Raw genomic sequence first — 18,887 nt, 5'->3', positions numbered from 1 at the left:
AGAATTATACTTAATGAGGGCTTCTAAATTCCAGAATAAATGAGTAAATATATATTTTTCCCCCCACTACTGCACATAGAAATTTTAACTGTCTTCAAGTAAAAAAATGACAATGGGAGAACTGAAAATCATTCCAGTAATTACTGAAAGGGTGACAATAAAATTTTGAAAGGAATTTTCATATTAGCAAATCTCATTACAGATTTAAAAAGCTAAGTGTAAGCAAAACTGTAATAAATACCATGACATCGACTATACTTAATTTTCTGCAACTCTCAATATACTTGTAACCATTTAAAGTATATGCATCAGCCGAATATGAGTGTTTGTAGTGGTGCTAAAGCATCATATGAATCAATCATTCAAAATACTACTCCCACTTAGGTTGTTTCCGTGTTTCTCCCCTTTACAGTTCCTAAATATTGCTAACTGTCATGTTCCCCTAGTCTCTAGAAAAAGGAACTCAGTGCAACATAGTGAGCTTTCTTAGTAATTCCTGACACAGAAGCAGTATTGACAAACAGATTACTAACAGTGCAGAAGACACACATGGAATGAACTAAGCCTGACACTTGTTTTGTGTGAACTATGCTGCAGATATACATCAAATTAAGGATTAGGATATTAGTAAACAATAGCAAAACCTTAGCTCCTGATTCAGTGAACATTTTTGTTAACAAAAACAGACATGGAAAAGATGGGTACTAATTTATTTCAAAGAGAAAATCAATCAGTAAGAGGAAGAAAAAAAAAAGCTATCGATCTCCCTATCACTTTTCTCTGTACTGACATTCGCAAAATAAATCATAAAGATGTAATATTTTTGACCAAAAGCAGAAAATAAAACTAAGCAAATCTTGTAAAAAAAAATATATTATTTGCTCAATATATTCTACATCATTTGAAGAGTGAAAAACATCAGGATTGCTTTCAGATTATTTATTTTCCCATAAAATCACAATCATTTAGTAATAATGAAGTAAGACAGTTAAATTTGTGGTCCTTTCAAGTGGTATCATACCTACTTTCTTATTAGACAGATAACTGTTCACCAGAGACTATCTAAGGTGGATTCAGTCCACAAACAATTTCTTGGTCAGTAGAGATATAGAACAAAATCTCTCTATAGAAGAATTAAGAAGTAGTAATAACTCTACCATTCAGATATGCTAGCTGTAACCCTGAATTACACCCTTAAAGATGAAGGGACAAGCTACTTTATGCCTCTATTACTTTCTTATCACGTCAGCTAAATTTGTTACAAAATCCTAATAAAAAGGGCTTTTTTTTCTTCAAACACTGCTTTATTCCATTAACCAGATGAAAAGCACTGATTTATTTCATATGAAATGCTGAACATTGAGTAGTTATCAATGGCTCAGATTGAATAAACAAAAGCAAAATGAGTCTTTTTAACGAATGATATGTGGATACAATGCCATAGCTACTGCAGTTTATAATAAACTCCTACATTTAATACCACTGAGGTGTCATTATGTATTTTCCTCCCTTCTTTGATGTTGCATTATTCAAATATACATAACGTAACTTTGGAAATGCCATTCCTTACTAATGGCTCTATATAGTTTCCTCATCTCTTAAAGAAATAATAAATACAATTTCAAGTGCTTAGTATTGAGTTCTTACAATGTTATACTGTAGTTCAGCTGCTCAGGTGTAAATAGGAGGATGCCATAGGAATCAGAGTCAAATGTTGGTTCTCCACTTGCACTAATGAAATTGCAAGTTTGTTCAAAAAATAAATGCAAAGAACCTGTGCAGCTAAGAAATAACAGTGTGTATGGGGACTGCTGAATCATGGCCTGAACATCTGATTAATCACCTGAGACGAGCAATGAGTCAGCCACAGGTGAATTGCCTTCACCTGTGCCGTTGGAAGGGGTGGAGCCTGGCTCCACCTCTCCTAGACCCATTTAAGAGCTGACCACCAGTGGGGAAGGATATCTTCTGGAGATCTACTCTGCTGGAGTTTTCCATGTGAGCCCAGGTTATGGGTGAGTGTATTTATCATTTCTGTTTCCTGCTTTGGTGTAATATCATAACTAAGCTCTCTGTTATACTTTAACATCTGTATATTCATTAATTGTATAGTGATATAAATATTACTAATTGCTGCTATGAAATTGAACACAACAGCATCATCAGTACTAATTCAGGTAAGTTCATAAATTCAGCATGGGTTGTGAGCTATCCATAGTGTTTAGTCAATGCCTTAGACTACATCAAAAGTATAAGATAATTTTATATGATGGCTTATTGTCCTTATGTATGCAAATAAAATTAAAAGCAATACATCTGTTCATAAACACAATCAAGGTTGTATGGGAAATTACACAAATCATATCCATGGGGTAGAATTTCAACTTTAGAGAACAATGTATGTTCAGTAGACCTTGTAGCAAATCACAGCTAAAATTAATCACATCAGCTATAGATATAACCAACATAATTGAAATGGATAGTGATTAAAAAATCACATGTAATGATCCAGCATAGATGTCTTATGAATGAAAGCCCTTAATTTTCACATTTAGGTTATTGCTGCATATTTTGTCATAACTGAAAACCAGAAAATCAAAACTTAGTTATGATGAAACTGATATTACAATGCCAACAAAATATTTAATTCAAATACTGCTAATAAAAACTCTTGTAGTAGTCTTAAGTTTTCAAGCTATAGCAGTTTCCTTGAGATAGGTGATGATTACTAACAGTAAGCTAGCCTTATAAATAAGTCTTTAGGCTGGACATATAAAAAGATAGATATTACAACTAATTACTTCTAATGAAGTTTTTAATGCACACCGCAATTGCTGAGAAAGGAAGTGGGATATATTAGCTACTTTTTTTTAGTGGCTTTATAGACTTGGGAAACCTGCCTACCAAGACAGAACTCAACTTTGAATAATTTAGCCTGATGAGCAAAGCAGGCATATATTCTTAACATCAGCTAACCAACTGGTTCTAAATCTTAACAAAATGAGCTGGAAAGAATGACAGGTTTTTGGAGATGGAAAATTAAATGACCTGTCAGTAATCACTTCAACCTGCTCTCCACATAAATGAGAAGATAGTGTTGGTAATGATGCTAGTAAGGAAAATGTCTGATTAACTCACTATCAACATTTGATAATAGAAGCAGGAAAAAAAGACTAGAAAATACTGTCAGTTTAAGTAAGAATTGCGGCACAATGAACAAGGGGATTTGCCATGATATGTTAATATGTTAATTTCTGCCCTTTGAAATGTCACAGAAGCTGAATTCAGTAGCTCCATCTTGTCCATGTATGCTAAAGTACATATGTTAATAGGCTAACTGTTGCAAAAGGGGAATCACTGAAAAGGAAAAGAAATTAAAAATAGGGTTAGAGTTAGCAAGAGAGCTTATTGGCAGATCCTTACTGCTACTTCCATTGGAGTTGCGAAGGGTTAACTGAGAATCTGCATCTGTAACAAATCCTGCTAAGGCAGTTATAGATTCATCTGTCAAAACAGGCTTGCCAAGAAGCTTGCCCTAAAAATTTAGCTTCTATGAGACTGACTCATTTTCTGGGTATAAGAAATCCAGATGAATTTGCTGACAAATGTCTCCTTGTACAAGACTGAAGTCAGGCCTTTTCCCTTTAGAGGTCATAATTGTACCACGGATTTCATTCTTGCCATTATCTTCTTAAATAACTTGAATGTATTAGTTTTGCTTTCCCCTCTTAAGAACAATGAACAGGATTAATCCTTCTGTATCAGGTTAAATTCTAATAAAAGATAAAGTGGCAGCAATACAAATTCCTTTCACAAACAAAACAACTCAGAAATCACAATCTTCTGACTGCATTGCTTAGCAGTCTGTTCCAATGCTGCTGTGTTGTGATAATATTAAAAAAAAAACTGATTGCATATATCAGGAGCAAAAGCTGAAATCTGATTCTAGTACAAGTTGATATCCATAGACTGATTATATTCTCCTTAAGGACTTTAACTTTCAAAGGTACTTGGCATTCTAATTATGTAATGAACATGCAAATTAATTATTTAAAATAATTATTTTGCCCAGCTCTGTCGTCTTAAAAATCACTCATTCCAATGAAAAAAGTTCAAATATGTACAGTTCATCTATTGTTAGCTTCAAACAGCCAAAAATTTCTAAGTTCAAATTAGCTTGCAACAGATGTCATTTTTTCAAGCTTCTTACTAAACAGATCAGTTCTCAGTAGAATGAACATACCCAGAATGTTCTAAGAGGTGTATTTTTTAAATGTTGACATATGAAATAGTCTGTACCTTCTGTCCATTATGAGATTACAAGCAGAAGAAAAAAATACAGCTTTTCAGTTTGTGATCCATATCAGCTAAGCATGCATGATGGGACTTCATTACTTCACCCCAGATGCATATGCAAGGTGCTTATTCAAGCCCATAGCAAGCTCCAGTATGGGATATGCTCAGTTCAGTAGTTTGTGAGGAAAAAGATGTTAGAAGTCACTCAGCACATTCAAAAAGCAGCTCTCTAGAGCAATAACATGAACCTAATGGGATATGTAGGATTGGTTGTTTGTTTGTTTTTTTTGAAACAATGAATGTGGCCTGCTATTGCTCATATCATGAACTTGCACTCAACAGGGCTTATAGCACCTGCTAACCTGCACAATCTAGGCCTTCAAAGAGCTGGTGTTTTGGCAGCCAGAACACACTTCAGCCTCTTTTAGTACATCTTTATGCTGCTGTAAGTAATCCTAATTGAGCTGTGCCTGCACTTGTTAATACTAAACCTTCATTTGTTGATTAGCTATTCTCAGCACACTATTCTATTTTCCAGATGCATCTCTTCTCTTTTTTTGCCTTGCTCAGTATATATCAGTAATCTAAAATTAAAATACTACTTAAACTTTTACTGCTAGGCAGGTGCACAGCATCTGAGTATAATATTAAATTGTTAAGAAACCATACAGGTACTCTTGAGATGAAACAGACTCCCCTAAGAAATGTGATAGTAAAATACACCAAATAGTTGAGCTTCCAGTAGTGCCAGCTGTGATCACCTATGATTGTTCTTCCTGCAAGCTAAAACCAATTCTCTGATCAAAATAAGTAGTTTATCTTTACTTTGGGTCGTTATACTTTTGACCTGATTATTGTTCTTTTCATTCTTACTACTTGTTCTCAGAGAAAGTACAGTCTTGCTCCACAAGGAGTAAGATCAAATGAGAAATTAGTCAAAGAAACTGTGCCTCACAGAGCACAGATGTGTTCTGCTCAATCACAAAGAAGCAAAATTTCTTCTGTCAGGTTCTTAGCAGTACCAGGCTAAGTATTCACAGGTACACCAATAGTCACATACAAAAATAAAAGCTGAAACCACCCAACTGGTGAAGGGGCTTTCTAGCTGTACAGAAACTACTCCTTCCCAAAAAACAACTTAGGTTCAAGAGACATTTCCCCTTCCATGGCTGGCCCTTATATTAACCTGGGGTGGCTCCACCCTGGTCCACCTGTTCTGGTGGCATGAGGAACACAGGTGCAAACAATTTGCCTGTGCTCCCTGGGCCAGCCACACCCCTTCAACCAGGTGTTCAATCACCTGTTCAAGCTGTGCTCAACAGTTCCTGTTCAAGATGCAATAGTGAAGTTATGATTATATGGTACTTTTCACAAAGTATAGGTAAAATTGAAACTTTTATTAGTCCTAACTGAAGCTAAAATTTCATTTGATTGAAGGTAGGTTGTGTTTCTTCAGTATAATGATGGAATAACTGAAAACCCAAGCATTTTCTAGTTTGGTCGTTTTTGTATCAAATATGAAGTTCTATAAGTGAGAGTATAATTATTTCAGTTTTACAGAAGGAGAACTAGTCTATACGGAGATCAAATGACATAGTGTTAGGCTAAAATGACCTAATTTTTTTTCTGTCCTTAGTATAAAGCTGTAGCCTCTTTGATACCAGCATATTCAAACACATATCAAGCACCAATATGAGATATGCTGAACTCAGTAGTTTGCCAAAATTAAATACTACTTACAGACTGCTAGTATATCTGAGAAACAGCTCTTGAGAGCAATACAACAAACCAAAGGGGACTGTAAGACTAGGAGTATGGAGGGGGGAGTTCTAGGTGGATTTTCTTAGGAAAAAAAAAAAATCATGCAATCATATGACATCACTCCCACATGTTGCTGCTTCCACCAGTTTCAATTAAAGTGTCTCTTTCTTTTAGTTTTAAGCAACATAAAAACTAGCAAGACAACAGAAGTAAAGGTAAACAACTTGACTGTAACATATCTGGTTTTCCTGCAGTTTTATGTGTAACTTCCAGTTAGCCACAGCAATCCATCTGAAATGTCAGAGTTCAGGAGATGAGAATGGCTTCTAGAAAGTCTCAGAAATCTGGGCAAAACCAAGCTTCATTAGTTTTGCTGCTGATGCAATAGCTTGAATTTCATTCAATATTATTTCTGAATAGCATCTGCATTTAAATTCAAACAAAAGCAAAGATTATTGTTTCCAATAATCTTCACAGCTATAGGGATAGTTGAGTATTGTAATTGGTGGCCTGTGAAAACTATATGTAAAGCCACCATCTATAGGTGGACAAATAAATGGTAAAGTAAGTCAGAAATCAGTTAAGTTCATGCTATCACAGAATAATGAAATAACTTAGATAATTTCATAGTGATTCTTCTAAGCCAGTTCTCTTCAATGAAAAAAGAACTTTCCATTATAAAAATTTATAATTTTAAAATTATATAATAATAATATAATTTATAAATTTATATATAAATTTATATATTATTTATCTATTAAATTTATAATATAATTTATAATAAATAAACTATAAAATGAGCTTTATGGACAATTTGTTCCATGAAAATAATCACAACTTTGGAATTGTTTTCACTGAGTTGTTTTTATTCAAGACTACTTCTGTGTCTCCACAATCAAAGACAAGGGACTACTTGTCAAGAGGACTTCTACTTCTAAAATTTCCATTCAATACATCTCTTGCAACGGGGCAAAATGTTCTCTGTTTATCCTGTTCTCTTTCTTCAGATATTACAAAAATAAAATGAAATCTAATTGTAGCATTACTGTTCTTTTCATATTTAGATACCTCTAAGTTTATATCTTGAACTAATTTTCTCTCGGTCCTTCCCATAAGCCTGCTCATTCTCCTCAGTGGCATAATGAGTAGCCAGAATCCACTGTAATCCTGCATAATTTACGTGCTAGTTGTGTATTATTCACACTTCATTTGATCTGCTGTCATTCTTTCTTAAAATGGCATCAAACTAAGATTCCCCTCTTCGTCAAGAAACTAAAAGTATTTGAAAATATCCATAATTAAAAACAATAACTGAAAACTAATTACTATTTGTAGTAATTGTTATTGGTAAAAACTGATAAGTACATATAATGGAATGCCAAATAAGCAAATATTAGCAGAGATTAATTTCAAAAAGTGCTGCCACAGAAAATGGGTTTACTACTACTTAGCTAAATCAGTCAAGCCACAACTAATCAATCAAATGCTCAGTCCTGCAAGGATACTAGATTTGAAGAAAAATGCAAGCATTAAACAAAATGCAGGCATTAATTGTCAGATTTGGGTTTTGGTTTAATTATTCCTAGAATTCCCACATTGCCATTCTTAATGATGTTAACTTCCCACCTCCTCAGTTTGCAAAAGTGACGAAGACCTGGAATTTTCACATTACAAAATGCAGATAAGCTCTTGTTTTCTATCTACTATTTGTGGCACAATGTGTCCATTGTCCCTGTGAAGTCAGTGGCTTCAGAAGGAACACAATCAGACTGGAACTTCAGAGTTAAGAAGTTTGCTGCTTCATTCATTATTCACTCCAAGAAAATCTAAAAAGATCCAGTAGGATGCTGAATGCAAATCAGTGCAAAACTTGATCCTTTGGGCATTAAAAACCTTAAGAAAACAGGATGATTTCTGCTTCAGTCACTTCAGTAAGTTGTCTTGGGGCTGCTTCCAGTTTATTGGAGTGTACCAGTGAGAGTGGCTTTCTGGATGTGTCATCTTTTCTTTATGATTATAATAACCTCAAAAAATAAGCATATATCTCTTTCTAGAAAGAAAAAAAGATGTCTTATCATCCCAGGATGAGGCTTCAGGGTTGGAAGTTAAATGAACTACTGGGAATGCAGAAATTACATTGAGACTGATTCAAAAGTGGAGAGGATTTCTGTGGGTAAGCATGAAGTATGAAACAGAAGAGGAAAAGCTAGAAAAGGTATTTTTCCAAATAAGAAAATATGAAGTGAAAAGCTTTGAAAAATGGTGATGTTACAAAAAGAATGAAGTTAAGCAATTTTATTCCCGTACAGTTACAAGTAATGGCAAGAAAGTTATGGCAATAAAAGTTATAGAAAGAAAAGTGTAATGAGTCTGATAACAAGTACTGTAGTGTAAACATCAGAATCCCTGTTTCTGACACTATACTTATTATTTACATACCCTGAACACTCGAGGGATTTAAAAATAAAAAAGTGTGCTGTAAATTGCCCAAAGATTTTGTTGGCTTTTCTGAATGTTTCTTTTGTATCATAATAGTATGCAGCAAAGTATCAGCATAAGTAGAGTGAAACTCCTAAATTTGAGAAAAATATCATGTTTTGCTTTGAGGTTCAGTATGTTCTGTGGAGGCTAAAGATAACTAATAAAATATCAATTAACAATTCAGTAATACTTATCCCCTAAACAAGTAATTCCTTAAGTTTCTGTGTAACTTAGTTTCAATAGCTCTGAGGTAATTCCATAGCAGTAAAACAAATCATGTTATCTCATCAGATTAAGTTTTGTATCACAGCTTGAGCTATAAATACTACAAACTCTTATATTAAATAAAACCTTTTACAAGAACTTAGTCTGGAAACATTGTACATATAAATAATTACACTTGTGAACTGTAACATTTGTCTGAATACAGACTGAATGCGTACCTTCCAGATTTTCAGATTACTGTCTTTCATTACCATACACAGTGTCTTTGTAGGGTACTTTTGCTTTGCAAATTATCATTTGTTTTAGAATGCAAAACTGTTACAAAGGAACCAGAAATATTTTTAAAACATGAATTATAGATGTCATATTTCTAAGCCCATACATTAAAATAGTATCCCCTTAGCAACTGCGTGTACTGAGTGATGTTTAGTGTTGGATTAATCAGCAGGACTTTTTGTTTTGTTTTATCATTTATTTATTTTATCATTTATCTTCATCTTTTCTATACAGATGTTAGAGGTTTCTTTTTTTTTACAGAAGATAGGAGTAACTACCACGAATCAGCATCCTCTCAAGAAGCAGAGATCACATGTCAATAAATACCTCTGTCTCATACCAGGCTGAGACTTCAGGAATGGAAGTGAGATGAACTACTGGGAATGCAGAAATTACAGTGAGACTGATTCAAAAGCGGAGAGGATTTCTGTGGGTAAGCATGAAGAACAGAACAAAGCTGGACAAACAAACTGGATTTCTCTGCAAGAAGAGAGGGATGTGTGGAGAAAGAAAACATCAATCCTAAAGAAAGCTGCAAGATATTACCTGTTAGATAAACGGTCACCTATGCATACATCTTGCCATGAGGATGCATAAACTGGCAGATCAAATGAACACAATCAACCCTGAATAGGATGTATGAGCAGGCACAAGATGCAGATAATGTTAGCTGAATTTTTGGAACAGGCGAGATCAAGTATAGCAGTACTGCTGACCAGTGACTTCAGTAATGTCTCATGATCTTCCATCATCTCTCCAGCATTTTTCTCAACATGCAAATTAAGTGAAACAAGTCCCTTTTTACATGATCAGAATAATATTAACTACAATATAGATGTCATCACGCTGGATATCCTCTTGGCAGTTTCAGAAAAGATGTCAGGCTCCATTTGTGAAGGCAGAGTTGCTCTCTCACACATTGTTGTCTCTGAAGTACACAGGTACATAGAGGCAGAGTCATAGAGGTATTTCTCTTCCCTGCATGTATTGCATTTTTCCCAAATATGAGAAACATTCCTCAGAACAATTACTTGTCTCTTTGGAAAGCACTGTGTTTGCTTGAAAAAGTGGTTGACTACTGAGCAATACTAAAGGTGTTGAATCTTTCCTAAAGGACCTCTGATTAATCTGTTTAGTTATCTGATGAAGCCATCACATTTGTTGACTTTATCACCTATAAGACTGTCACTTTTGCTGATCTTGTGGCTTGCTCTGTGGCTAGGTTTTGTACTCACACTTGTCTCCTAACTAAGGGTTGCTAATACTGACAAGGATGTAGTCTGATGCAACATATTGGGGGAAATTTCTTATTTCCCAGATTTATGAATATATTCCCAGAATAGTATTTCTTGTTATGCCAGAAATTGTCATGAAACCTCTTTTTGTGAAAGAAACACTAAGTTTCCAAATATATATTTTCCTCTGTTGATGCTTGTGTCATCCCTAGCTTCCACAGGGTTTTATCATTGGACCTTCTTAGTTACCTTCTACAGAGAATCATTAAGGTTGGAAAAGACCAGGAAGATCATCTAATTCAATTATCAGTCCATCCTCACCAAACCATATCCTCAGTGCCACATTTACATGTTTCTGGAAAACCTCTAGGGATGGTGACAGCACCACCTCTCTGGGCAGCCTGTTCCAGTACCTCACCACTCTTCCTGAAGAAATTCTTCCTAACATCCAATCTGAAACTCATCTAGCACAACTTGAGGATGTTACTCCTTGTTCTATTGTTAGAAAAGGCTGATTCCCACCTCACTACAATTTCCTCTCATGTAGCTGTAGAGGTGCACTACTTTCACCAGCAAAAGTGGACTTTGTGGCCGTTGTGTACTCTTGTCACAAGCCAAAGAGGAGGTGAGGTATGGCTCTGAACCCTTGTGAGTCTAAATTGCAAATGTGACTGAACATCCCAGCAGTAAGAAAAATGTCAGCAGCCCCCTCATGGTGCAGATGCCCTTTCTTTGCAGCTAAATTCTGGGCTGATCCTCATCTCCTCTCTGCCTTCTTATTAAAGATATTAAAAATATCTGACCTTGTGAAACTTCACATCTCTTTCTGGGCTGCCCCTCCCTGTCCAGTGAAACACCCGTGGAGGTCTGCTGAGGACCAGGCAGCTCTGTCTGTTTCCACGTGTCCGACCTGGATCTGGTGGCCCCCTGCTGCCGGCTCTCCCTAATTTTAATCTTCTCCCACAGCTTGATAACCTATTTTCATGCACCTACAAGGACATAGACTTGTTTTCTTTCAATGTACCAACATCTGTAAGGGGGCGGGGGCACGGTGTATGCTCAACCCACAGCCCAGAGGCTGCAGTGCCGCGGCACCTACGACGATCTCCCCTCTACTTCGAGCTTTGCTCTTGCAGAGAGCAACCGGAGGGACTGCTCTGTGGTGCCCGTGCATCTCTCTGCGTCCTTCGTTCACGAAGGGTGAGGGGATGCCGAAATCGAGCAAACCAGCGCTCCCGGCGGGCAAAGAACTGCCTTCTGCAGAAGCTGCAGAGCTCCGGGCTCTGCAGGAAAGGGGCAGCCCTTGGGGAAGCGCTGCCGCTGCAGCCCCGGAGGTACGAGCTGCCGACAGTGCTATTTTTATCGAGGTCTCCTGGGCAGGGCCGATAAGTGAAAAAACCGCAATAAACGTTTTTAAATGCTCCTCACGATGGCTTCAATTATTTATCACCATGGACTGCTGTTGTAGCTATAACATTTCCACTACCGAACGGTTTATGGCAAGTCCGATCTAGCGGCGGAGGCAGAGCCCCATTTCCCCACGGAGCCCCGAGGTTTCGGGTATCCCTCCCGCCACAGCCTGATAAAGAGCTAGGGTAGAGGAGTTGGGGGGTGGTGCCCGGTGCTCTCCCGCACACCTGTGCTTTGTGAAGCGCGGCGCGGAGCCAGTTCCTTCCGCAGCCCCTGCTGCCTTCAGTGGGAGAGTTCCTCCGCCTGGTGTGCTCAGAATACTGTAAGCCTCAGAATCCTCGTTTACAGTCTGCCCGTTTCCTTCTGCAACGCTCACACAACGAGGAGCACAAAGTGGGTCCCCATTTCCTCTGCGTTGCTTTTAGGGAGGGGTGGTCACAGCCCACGCGAGCTCTCTCCCTGCGCTGCGGGTTGGGGGGGGAAGGGGAGGGGAACGCGGGGGCTGCGGGCAGCGTCGTCGTCCCCGTGCAGCGGAACACGTGCCGTTCCCGGCCCGCCCGCAGCGAGGATCTTTTTATAGCAACGGGAGCAGCTCCGAGACCTCGCCTCACTCGCGCTACTCTGGTAGTGCAGCGTTAGCTGCATATGGGGGAGAAGGGGAGGAGAATTTAGCCCGCACCTAATTAGGATATGCGTTAACCACGAGAACTAAAAAAAGCCCAAGCGCTACACAGCACGAATAGCGAACCCATCGATCCCTCTCCCCGCCGCTGAATGAAACAGCCGGCGCTGAATGGGCGGCGTGGCCGGATGAATGAATGGGGAGCGGGGCGCGCATGAATGGGGGAGCCCGGCGGGATGAATGAACGGGGAGCGGCGGGGACGGACGGGACCGCGGGAGGTCGCTGTGGCGCCGCCGCCGCCGCCCGGCAGCTGGAATCCCCCGGCCGCGCACGTGTCGGCGCGGGGGCGGCTCGGTGTCACCTGGCGGCAGCGGTGGCGGCGGGCGGGGCGGGGGAGACTATAAAAGTGTCCCGCCGCTCTGCGCTCTGCGTGCACACTTCGGGGAAACTTCTTAGGTGGAGCAGAATGGCTGGCTCCGTGCTGTTCTAGGGCGGGCAGCCCTACGGCGGAGGGTGGCGGCCGCCGTCCCGACACCGACAGACAGGAGGGAGCACGGCTGGCTCTCTCCCGCCTGGGGAAGCGGCGGCGGGATGCGAGTGAACGGCAGCGAGTTGAACGGCACCGTTCTTCCGCGGGACCCGCCGGCCGAGGGCTCCCCGCGCCGTCCGCCCTGGGTCACCTCCACGCTAGCCACCATCCTCATCTTCACCATCGTGGTGGACCTCCTGGGCAACTTCCTGGTCATCCTCTCGGTGTACCGCAACAAGAAACTGCGGAACGCGGGTAAGGGTCGCCGGGGGTTGGTGGGGGAGCGGGGGCCGCTTTATTCTATGGGGAGAACTTTGCCCCGGCTCGCAGGACGGAGCCGGGCGTTCCTCGGGCTCCTCCCGAGCCCCGGCGGTGCCGGGTGCTGGGACGGCGCGCCTCGCTCCCTGGCGGCTGCAGCTATTTTTAGCGCCAGCCACCGAATCGCGGTGCTATTTTTAGCTGTCGGCGGCTCCCACCTAGCAAGCAGAAGGGGAAGGCATGGAAGCCTCTAAGAACGAAATTGAGCACGGTGCTGGGGGTGCTGCTCTGACACACGGTGTTACTCTTCACGCTGTTCTGATCGGGTTGCTTCGAGTTAGAGAAAGTGTCCGCTTGCAGTAGTAAGGTTGTTGCTTCAAAACAAGCCGAATGTTAAATTACAGACGCTGCAGGATTCAGAAGAAAAACCGACACGTGTTTCAGGTTCTTTGGTCACCTCCTACTTGCTATCATGTCTTTGTGGAATCGGAGACGTCTGACAGAAAACAGGTTTCGGCATGTTCTGAAAAAAAACTGTAGTTTTGACAGGATAGATTCTGTGATTGTGTACTGAGTAAATCCCTCTTAGTTTGTGGATTATTGGTCTGACAGGCAGGAACTTCCTCAGATTCATTCTGCTTTATCACGTCAGGCCAGCTGCTGTGCACGTGTACCAGATCTGTGCATTCAAAACCCCACGTATCTTTCACTGAAAGAATATGGGAATGCGTGAAGGGAGCTGTGCTGTTAATGAAAGCAGGATTTCACTCCATGACAACTGAGATACTGGTTTTACTTTTTTCTTGTCATGACTGGCTGCCAGGTTATTTGGTAGCTGGTGGTTTAAAATTCATCTGAGGGGGAAACTTGATCCCTGGCTTTGCTACAAGCTGTCACAATGAAGCTGGCACACAACTTTCTAAGGCTAAGCCAGGTAATTCAAGTAGACTGTACACTTCTTTCATTCAGCTGAAATACAGGAGTACCAAAACACAAGATCAGAATGAAGGCAAGCTGATTTTTTCCCCCCTGTGGTTGCCATTGATCTATATTCCAAAAGCTGTATCTTCTTGCTTTCATTGACAGAAACTGCTCTCACTAAAGCTGATAGGGCTATGCTGTGTGATACTCATCATGAGATGAGAATCAAACTCAAGCAGGTCAAGTCAGCATTTGACAACTTTTATTTCTTGAGATTTTCTGATGAAGGGAGAAAAGGTAGAGTTACCCATACCACTAGGGTTATTCCAGGGGAGAAAAAGGAGGGTGTTATTCTTCTCCCCCTTAATAACTATGAACTCCACTTTTGTGGGGAGTTTATAACAGACATTTCTGGTAACAAGTCTGAAATAAATGTGGTGCCTGTTCTCTGTAAGCATAACTGAATCATGGGGTTTTCTGTGTGTGCATATTCACTACTGTAGTTTTTGTGTAATCCTTCTTGAATCTTGACACATGCTCACTTGTTCATTCTTACTGCATCTCTCATTCTTGCCTTTTCTGTCACAGTGGCTGTCATGAACTGCAGCAAACTGGAAACAGTTTTCTCCTACAGCTAGGAGAAGAGCATTCTGCTGAATACAAATTATTTTAGACTGGAATATGAACTAGATACTTTTCTATGCTCTGAAATAAATTATTGAAAACAAGTAAATGCTTAGTATATGATGGGAAATTTGTTTGTTTTAGGGAAAAAAAAAAAAAAAACACAGTAAAAGTAACTTTGAAGTACCTGATCAGGTAGGTTACAAGTCCTTTTCCTCGAGGGAAAGATTCTTAATACATGGATTAAATGACATTTTGCAAAGACAATAATAAGCCTCAATAATATGTGCAAACTATTTTGTCTAATCTGGCAAAAACCTGTTACCTGTAACTTCGTTTACGTGAATGCTGCTGTTAATCTTGGCATTGAATTCATAAGTGTTTACTCAGGTGAATAAATCTATGACTAAGCACAACACTTTAGAAAATCCTGAACCCTGTGAGTAGGAAGGAGTGTCCTAATTTTAATTACACTAATTCAGGTTATTCAAGAAGAGATGACATTGAAAAAATATAATCTAATTTACATATACAATTAATTTTTAACTTGCAAATTATAAATACAGATACAACTTTTTACAGAGCTATAACAATAAAAAAACTTTTGACTTTACAAACTTTACAACATCCTGTGTTAATAAGTCTTGCTGGCACATTTATTGAGGATAAAGGACTCAGGATGAAAATTCCACTGGAGAAAGGTCAGGGAGGAACAGAAGATACCTCCTGAAGAAAATATCTCATTGAAGACACACTTCTTTTTTTTTGCAAGAAAGGACTAACAGAAATGAGGATTATTTAATACTTTGTCAAAAAGGTGGATTTGGTGGGGGAGTCATCTTTGCATCTCTATTACAAAAATATATTTGGAAGATTTCTGCAAATTGAACCTGTGGATGTATGTTTAAAAAAATGCACTGAGAAGTAGTAGACTAGAAAAAACCTTCTCCACAAGTGGTATAACCTTCTTGTCAGTCAGAAGGTTAGTAAAAGACACTGATCAAAGCAGAGGAGTCAGTATCTCAAAGAAGTTTGTCTCAGCAAGCGAGGAGTTTCTGATACTACAAACTCCTTCATAGTCACAAGCATGGCTTCAATAGATGCTCTTCTAGACAAAGAAGCTGATGATGCAACTGGTAGGATTCTCTTTTATTTAATGTATTTGACTTGTAATAAGTTTCATAGTTCTGGTCTGTTTTTTTTAATGGTGGCTTTCTAATCTTAACAGGCACCTGACACCAATTCAGTCCTTAAGGGAACAGCTGCAATTTAATGCTGGTCTACAAAGACTGAATTTGGTTTATGATGTCTGATCTTTCAGCTTTGAAAGAAATTTCAAGGGGAACATTCAAGGCATAAGGATTCTAATACCCACGTTTTGACAGTATGTCCATGCAACTTAAACTCCAAATTGATGTGCTTTCTTTAATTCATTTCAAGAAGAATGAGAATAGCTCATCTTAAAAAGAAGTTTGCTGTAAAATATCTTAATATGTTTCATTTCCCATTGCTAACATTCATAAATCTAAACTAGGGTCATTCAGCAGAAGTTCCACCCTGAAATATGAAATAAGTGGCTTTAGGGGAAGGTAGATCAGAGAAATACTAGTAGTTTTTCCTATCAGTGACTGCTAGTATCCTTATGCCTTTGCTGTTACCTGCATCAAGAAAAACAATGCATCAAGAACAAAGTGAGGGAGCAGCTGTAGGTCTTTAACTATGAAGTTTAGTTTAAAGCTCATTATATTAAAATGTCAGTTAATGCACACCTACCATTTTGGTCATGGAGGGGCTGGATACTCAATGATTGTAGGATTGAACCATTAAGGGCAATGAATAAAGCTCTCTTAAGAGCTGTTGTCCTTCTTGTTCTTTTCCTTTTGACACTGTTTTATTGGTCCAGTGGGTTGCCTCTCCTGGATATTTTTTGTACTGATGTCCAAATATGCCCTGACTATCCCTCCAGAAAACTTCTGTGACAGAAGGGAGCCTCCAGCTGGCAAGATAATAGCTCAACTAGCCTCATTCTGGCTCTTTTGTATCTTGTCTCGGTAGCAACAGGGGATTAGTGCCAAGCTTGTAAACAGCTCTTAATGCATCAGGGCAGAAGGATGCGTTCACACCCTTCTTTCTCGTCTCTGTTCTGTACTAGATGTATCTACCTTCTCCTAGTTTCCCATGTCCTTGGCCCAAATGTTTTGATAATAGATCTGTAGCTTTTAGTGCTACAGAAGAAGGTGGAGAGGAAGTCTGAAATTCCTCAGGCCAGACAGTCCTAGACAAGCAAGATATAGTTAATTCTGCTCATGCTTAGAGTTAAGTGTATGTTAGCTACTTTTCCAAATGAGATGGAAATGAAAAGGGAGAAACTTGAATGTGAAGTCTGCCACACCTGCATTATGTCCAAACAGATCAGTAAAAAAAGTGCACAAAAGAATGAGTTGGAGAGTAATCCCCCAGTCAAAATCTGTTAAGATCAGTGAAGTCTTTGATGCAAGAACTAAGGAAAATAGCTACTTAATACTATACTATCTTAAATCTGGTATTTGTCAAATAGCATGACCGCTGCAAAATTCGGGGTATAAACTATTAGAAAGAAACTTGGAAGTTTTCCAAATTGTCCTTGTGTTTTGTAAAATTATGTACTCTGAGCAGTGTAAGAACACGCTTGAAGAACGTTCCTCTCAGTGTGTTTTCCAGAGTATGAATTTTCTATTTAAGCTGGGAACCAGCTTTTGATAATCAGATGGGACATCTCACCAGCCTTATCAGAATATGATTGTTCTTGATGATGTTTTCTTAGTTTTTAAGACAATTTTTAATAGCATATCTAATGCTATCATTTAATCTAATAAATGAAAATCCTGTTGTGAACTCAAACTAATGGAATTATTGGTTTTGTTACAGGTGATCCTTGGACTTATTTTTGTGTCCTGAGAGAAAATGGGTAGCCTGACAAGTATTTGACTCAAGAGATAACTTACAGAAGATCAAGTTGTAGCACAAATTCAGGGTTCTGATGAAAACTGAGATGCTGATGGCATTATTTCAGACATGAATAACTTCAGGTATTAAAAATGGTAAGCCGACTGGGAGGGGAGAAAATGTCTAGAGGAGACACCAAACCCTGGCAATTGTTGAACAGAATGAAGTATAAAAATGCAGTTTAAATAAAGCTGTTTCTCAGAGTGGTTTTGATGAATAATTTACTGAATCAAGGGTTTTCCAGAAAACTGTTTAAATGGCACCATCCTATCAGTGACCAAAGATAGAGATGAATTTTTCAAATAATTAATATTCCATTCTTACTAATATATCTGTCAAAGCCAACCATGAATGCCTTCTGCAACTTTCTGCATTTGTAAGTTTTTCATGGTACTGCTTCTTCTGGTTTGCTGCTGCCAGTGCTTGCTTACATACTGTACTGTTTTCTGACCATTTTTAGTTGTTTTTGAAGGGGTTCTCCTTCCTCTTAATTAAGATGGTTTTACATCTTTAATCTCTTCATTATCCATTTTGTATCTGCTTCTACTCTTATTCCTTTTTTATCTCTTTTTTTTTATTTGTTGCTTTCCTATCCTGTTACTGATACTTCAAGTGTTTCTAGCCAAAGCCATAAGCAGCAAGTCTAGTTTGTTGACAGTATTGCTACTGATGATGGACTTCCAATGCTAATAGGACAGTATCCAGCCTGTTTGTATAATAAGGTTGGTAGGATGATAACAATTGCTGTAGTAGTGTTATGCATTACAGTCTAATTCTGCAACCTGAGTAAAAATGTTGGCACCCTTGCTGTTGATAGTTTTTTCTTCTCATAATGGTGAGCTGCCTCAAATTCCACATTAACTTTGCACTCCTAGTAGTGATTCCCAATTTCTGTTTCAGGAAGATGAGTGTTACTAAGAATTCTTCAGGATAACAGAACACGACTTTAATGTTTGCTTATTTAATTTAAAAAAACAAAAACATATTTAACGTATAGCTAAAAATGCTTGACATAATAATATAAATACTGCTACTTGAAGTTCTCTTTCAAAATCTTCCGAAGCCACAGAGGCAGCATTACAGCTGAGCAGGATGAGTAAGGTTCTTCCCTTACTATAGGTTCCTATTATCCTCTTTCCTCCATTAGTTTTAAGGATGGATATGACATATCAAACCAATACATACTTTAAAGCCTTGAATTCCTACAGTAAACGAACTTTAACCTATTCTACAAGTAGATCCAAAACTGAGATGTAAACAGCA

General features: G+C 38.9%; 1 protein-coding gene and 1 long non-coding RNA gene across 3 annotated transcripts in view; both read left to right on the top strand.

Annotated features, from left to right (window-relative positions):
• Positions 1–1,940: 1,940 nt before the first annotated feature.
• On the top strand, positions 1,941–11,701 carry LOC104910741 (uncharacterized). 2 transcript variants are annotated; one of them, XR_014883130.1, is made up of 3 exons: positions 1,941–2,015; positions 8,112–8,230; positions 9,301–11,701. It is a non-coding gene; the product is annotated as an uncharacterized LOC104910741 (long non-coding RNA). The 2 variants fall into 2 exon arrangements; XR_793377.3 differs by having other exon boundaries at positions 8,112–8,272.
• A 788-nt stretch (positions 11,702–12,489) lies between these two features.
• MTNR1A (melatonin receptor 1A) overlaps positions 12,490–18,887 on the top strand; it is a 48,658-nt gene continuing 42,260 nt past the window's right edge. The window contains exon 1 of the mRNA XM_003205776.5: positions 12,490–13,091. Coding sequence (XP_003205824.1) covers positions 12,899–13,091 — 193 coding nt within the window. The 5' untranslated portion in view covers positions 12,490–12,898. The remainder of the gene's footprint in view (positions 13,092–18,887) is intronic.

The sequence above is a fragment of the Meleagris gallopavo genome, chromosome 4 (assembly GCF_905368555.1).
Source record: "Meleagris gallopavo chromosome 4, MGAL_WU_HG_1.1, whole genome shotgun sequence".
NCBI lineage: Eukaryota > Metazoa > Chordata > Aves > Galliformes > Phasianidae > Meleagris > Meleagris gallopavo.
This window is presented reverse-complemented; position numbering and strand designations above follow the sequence as displayed.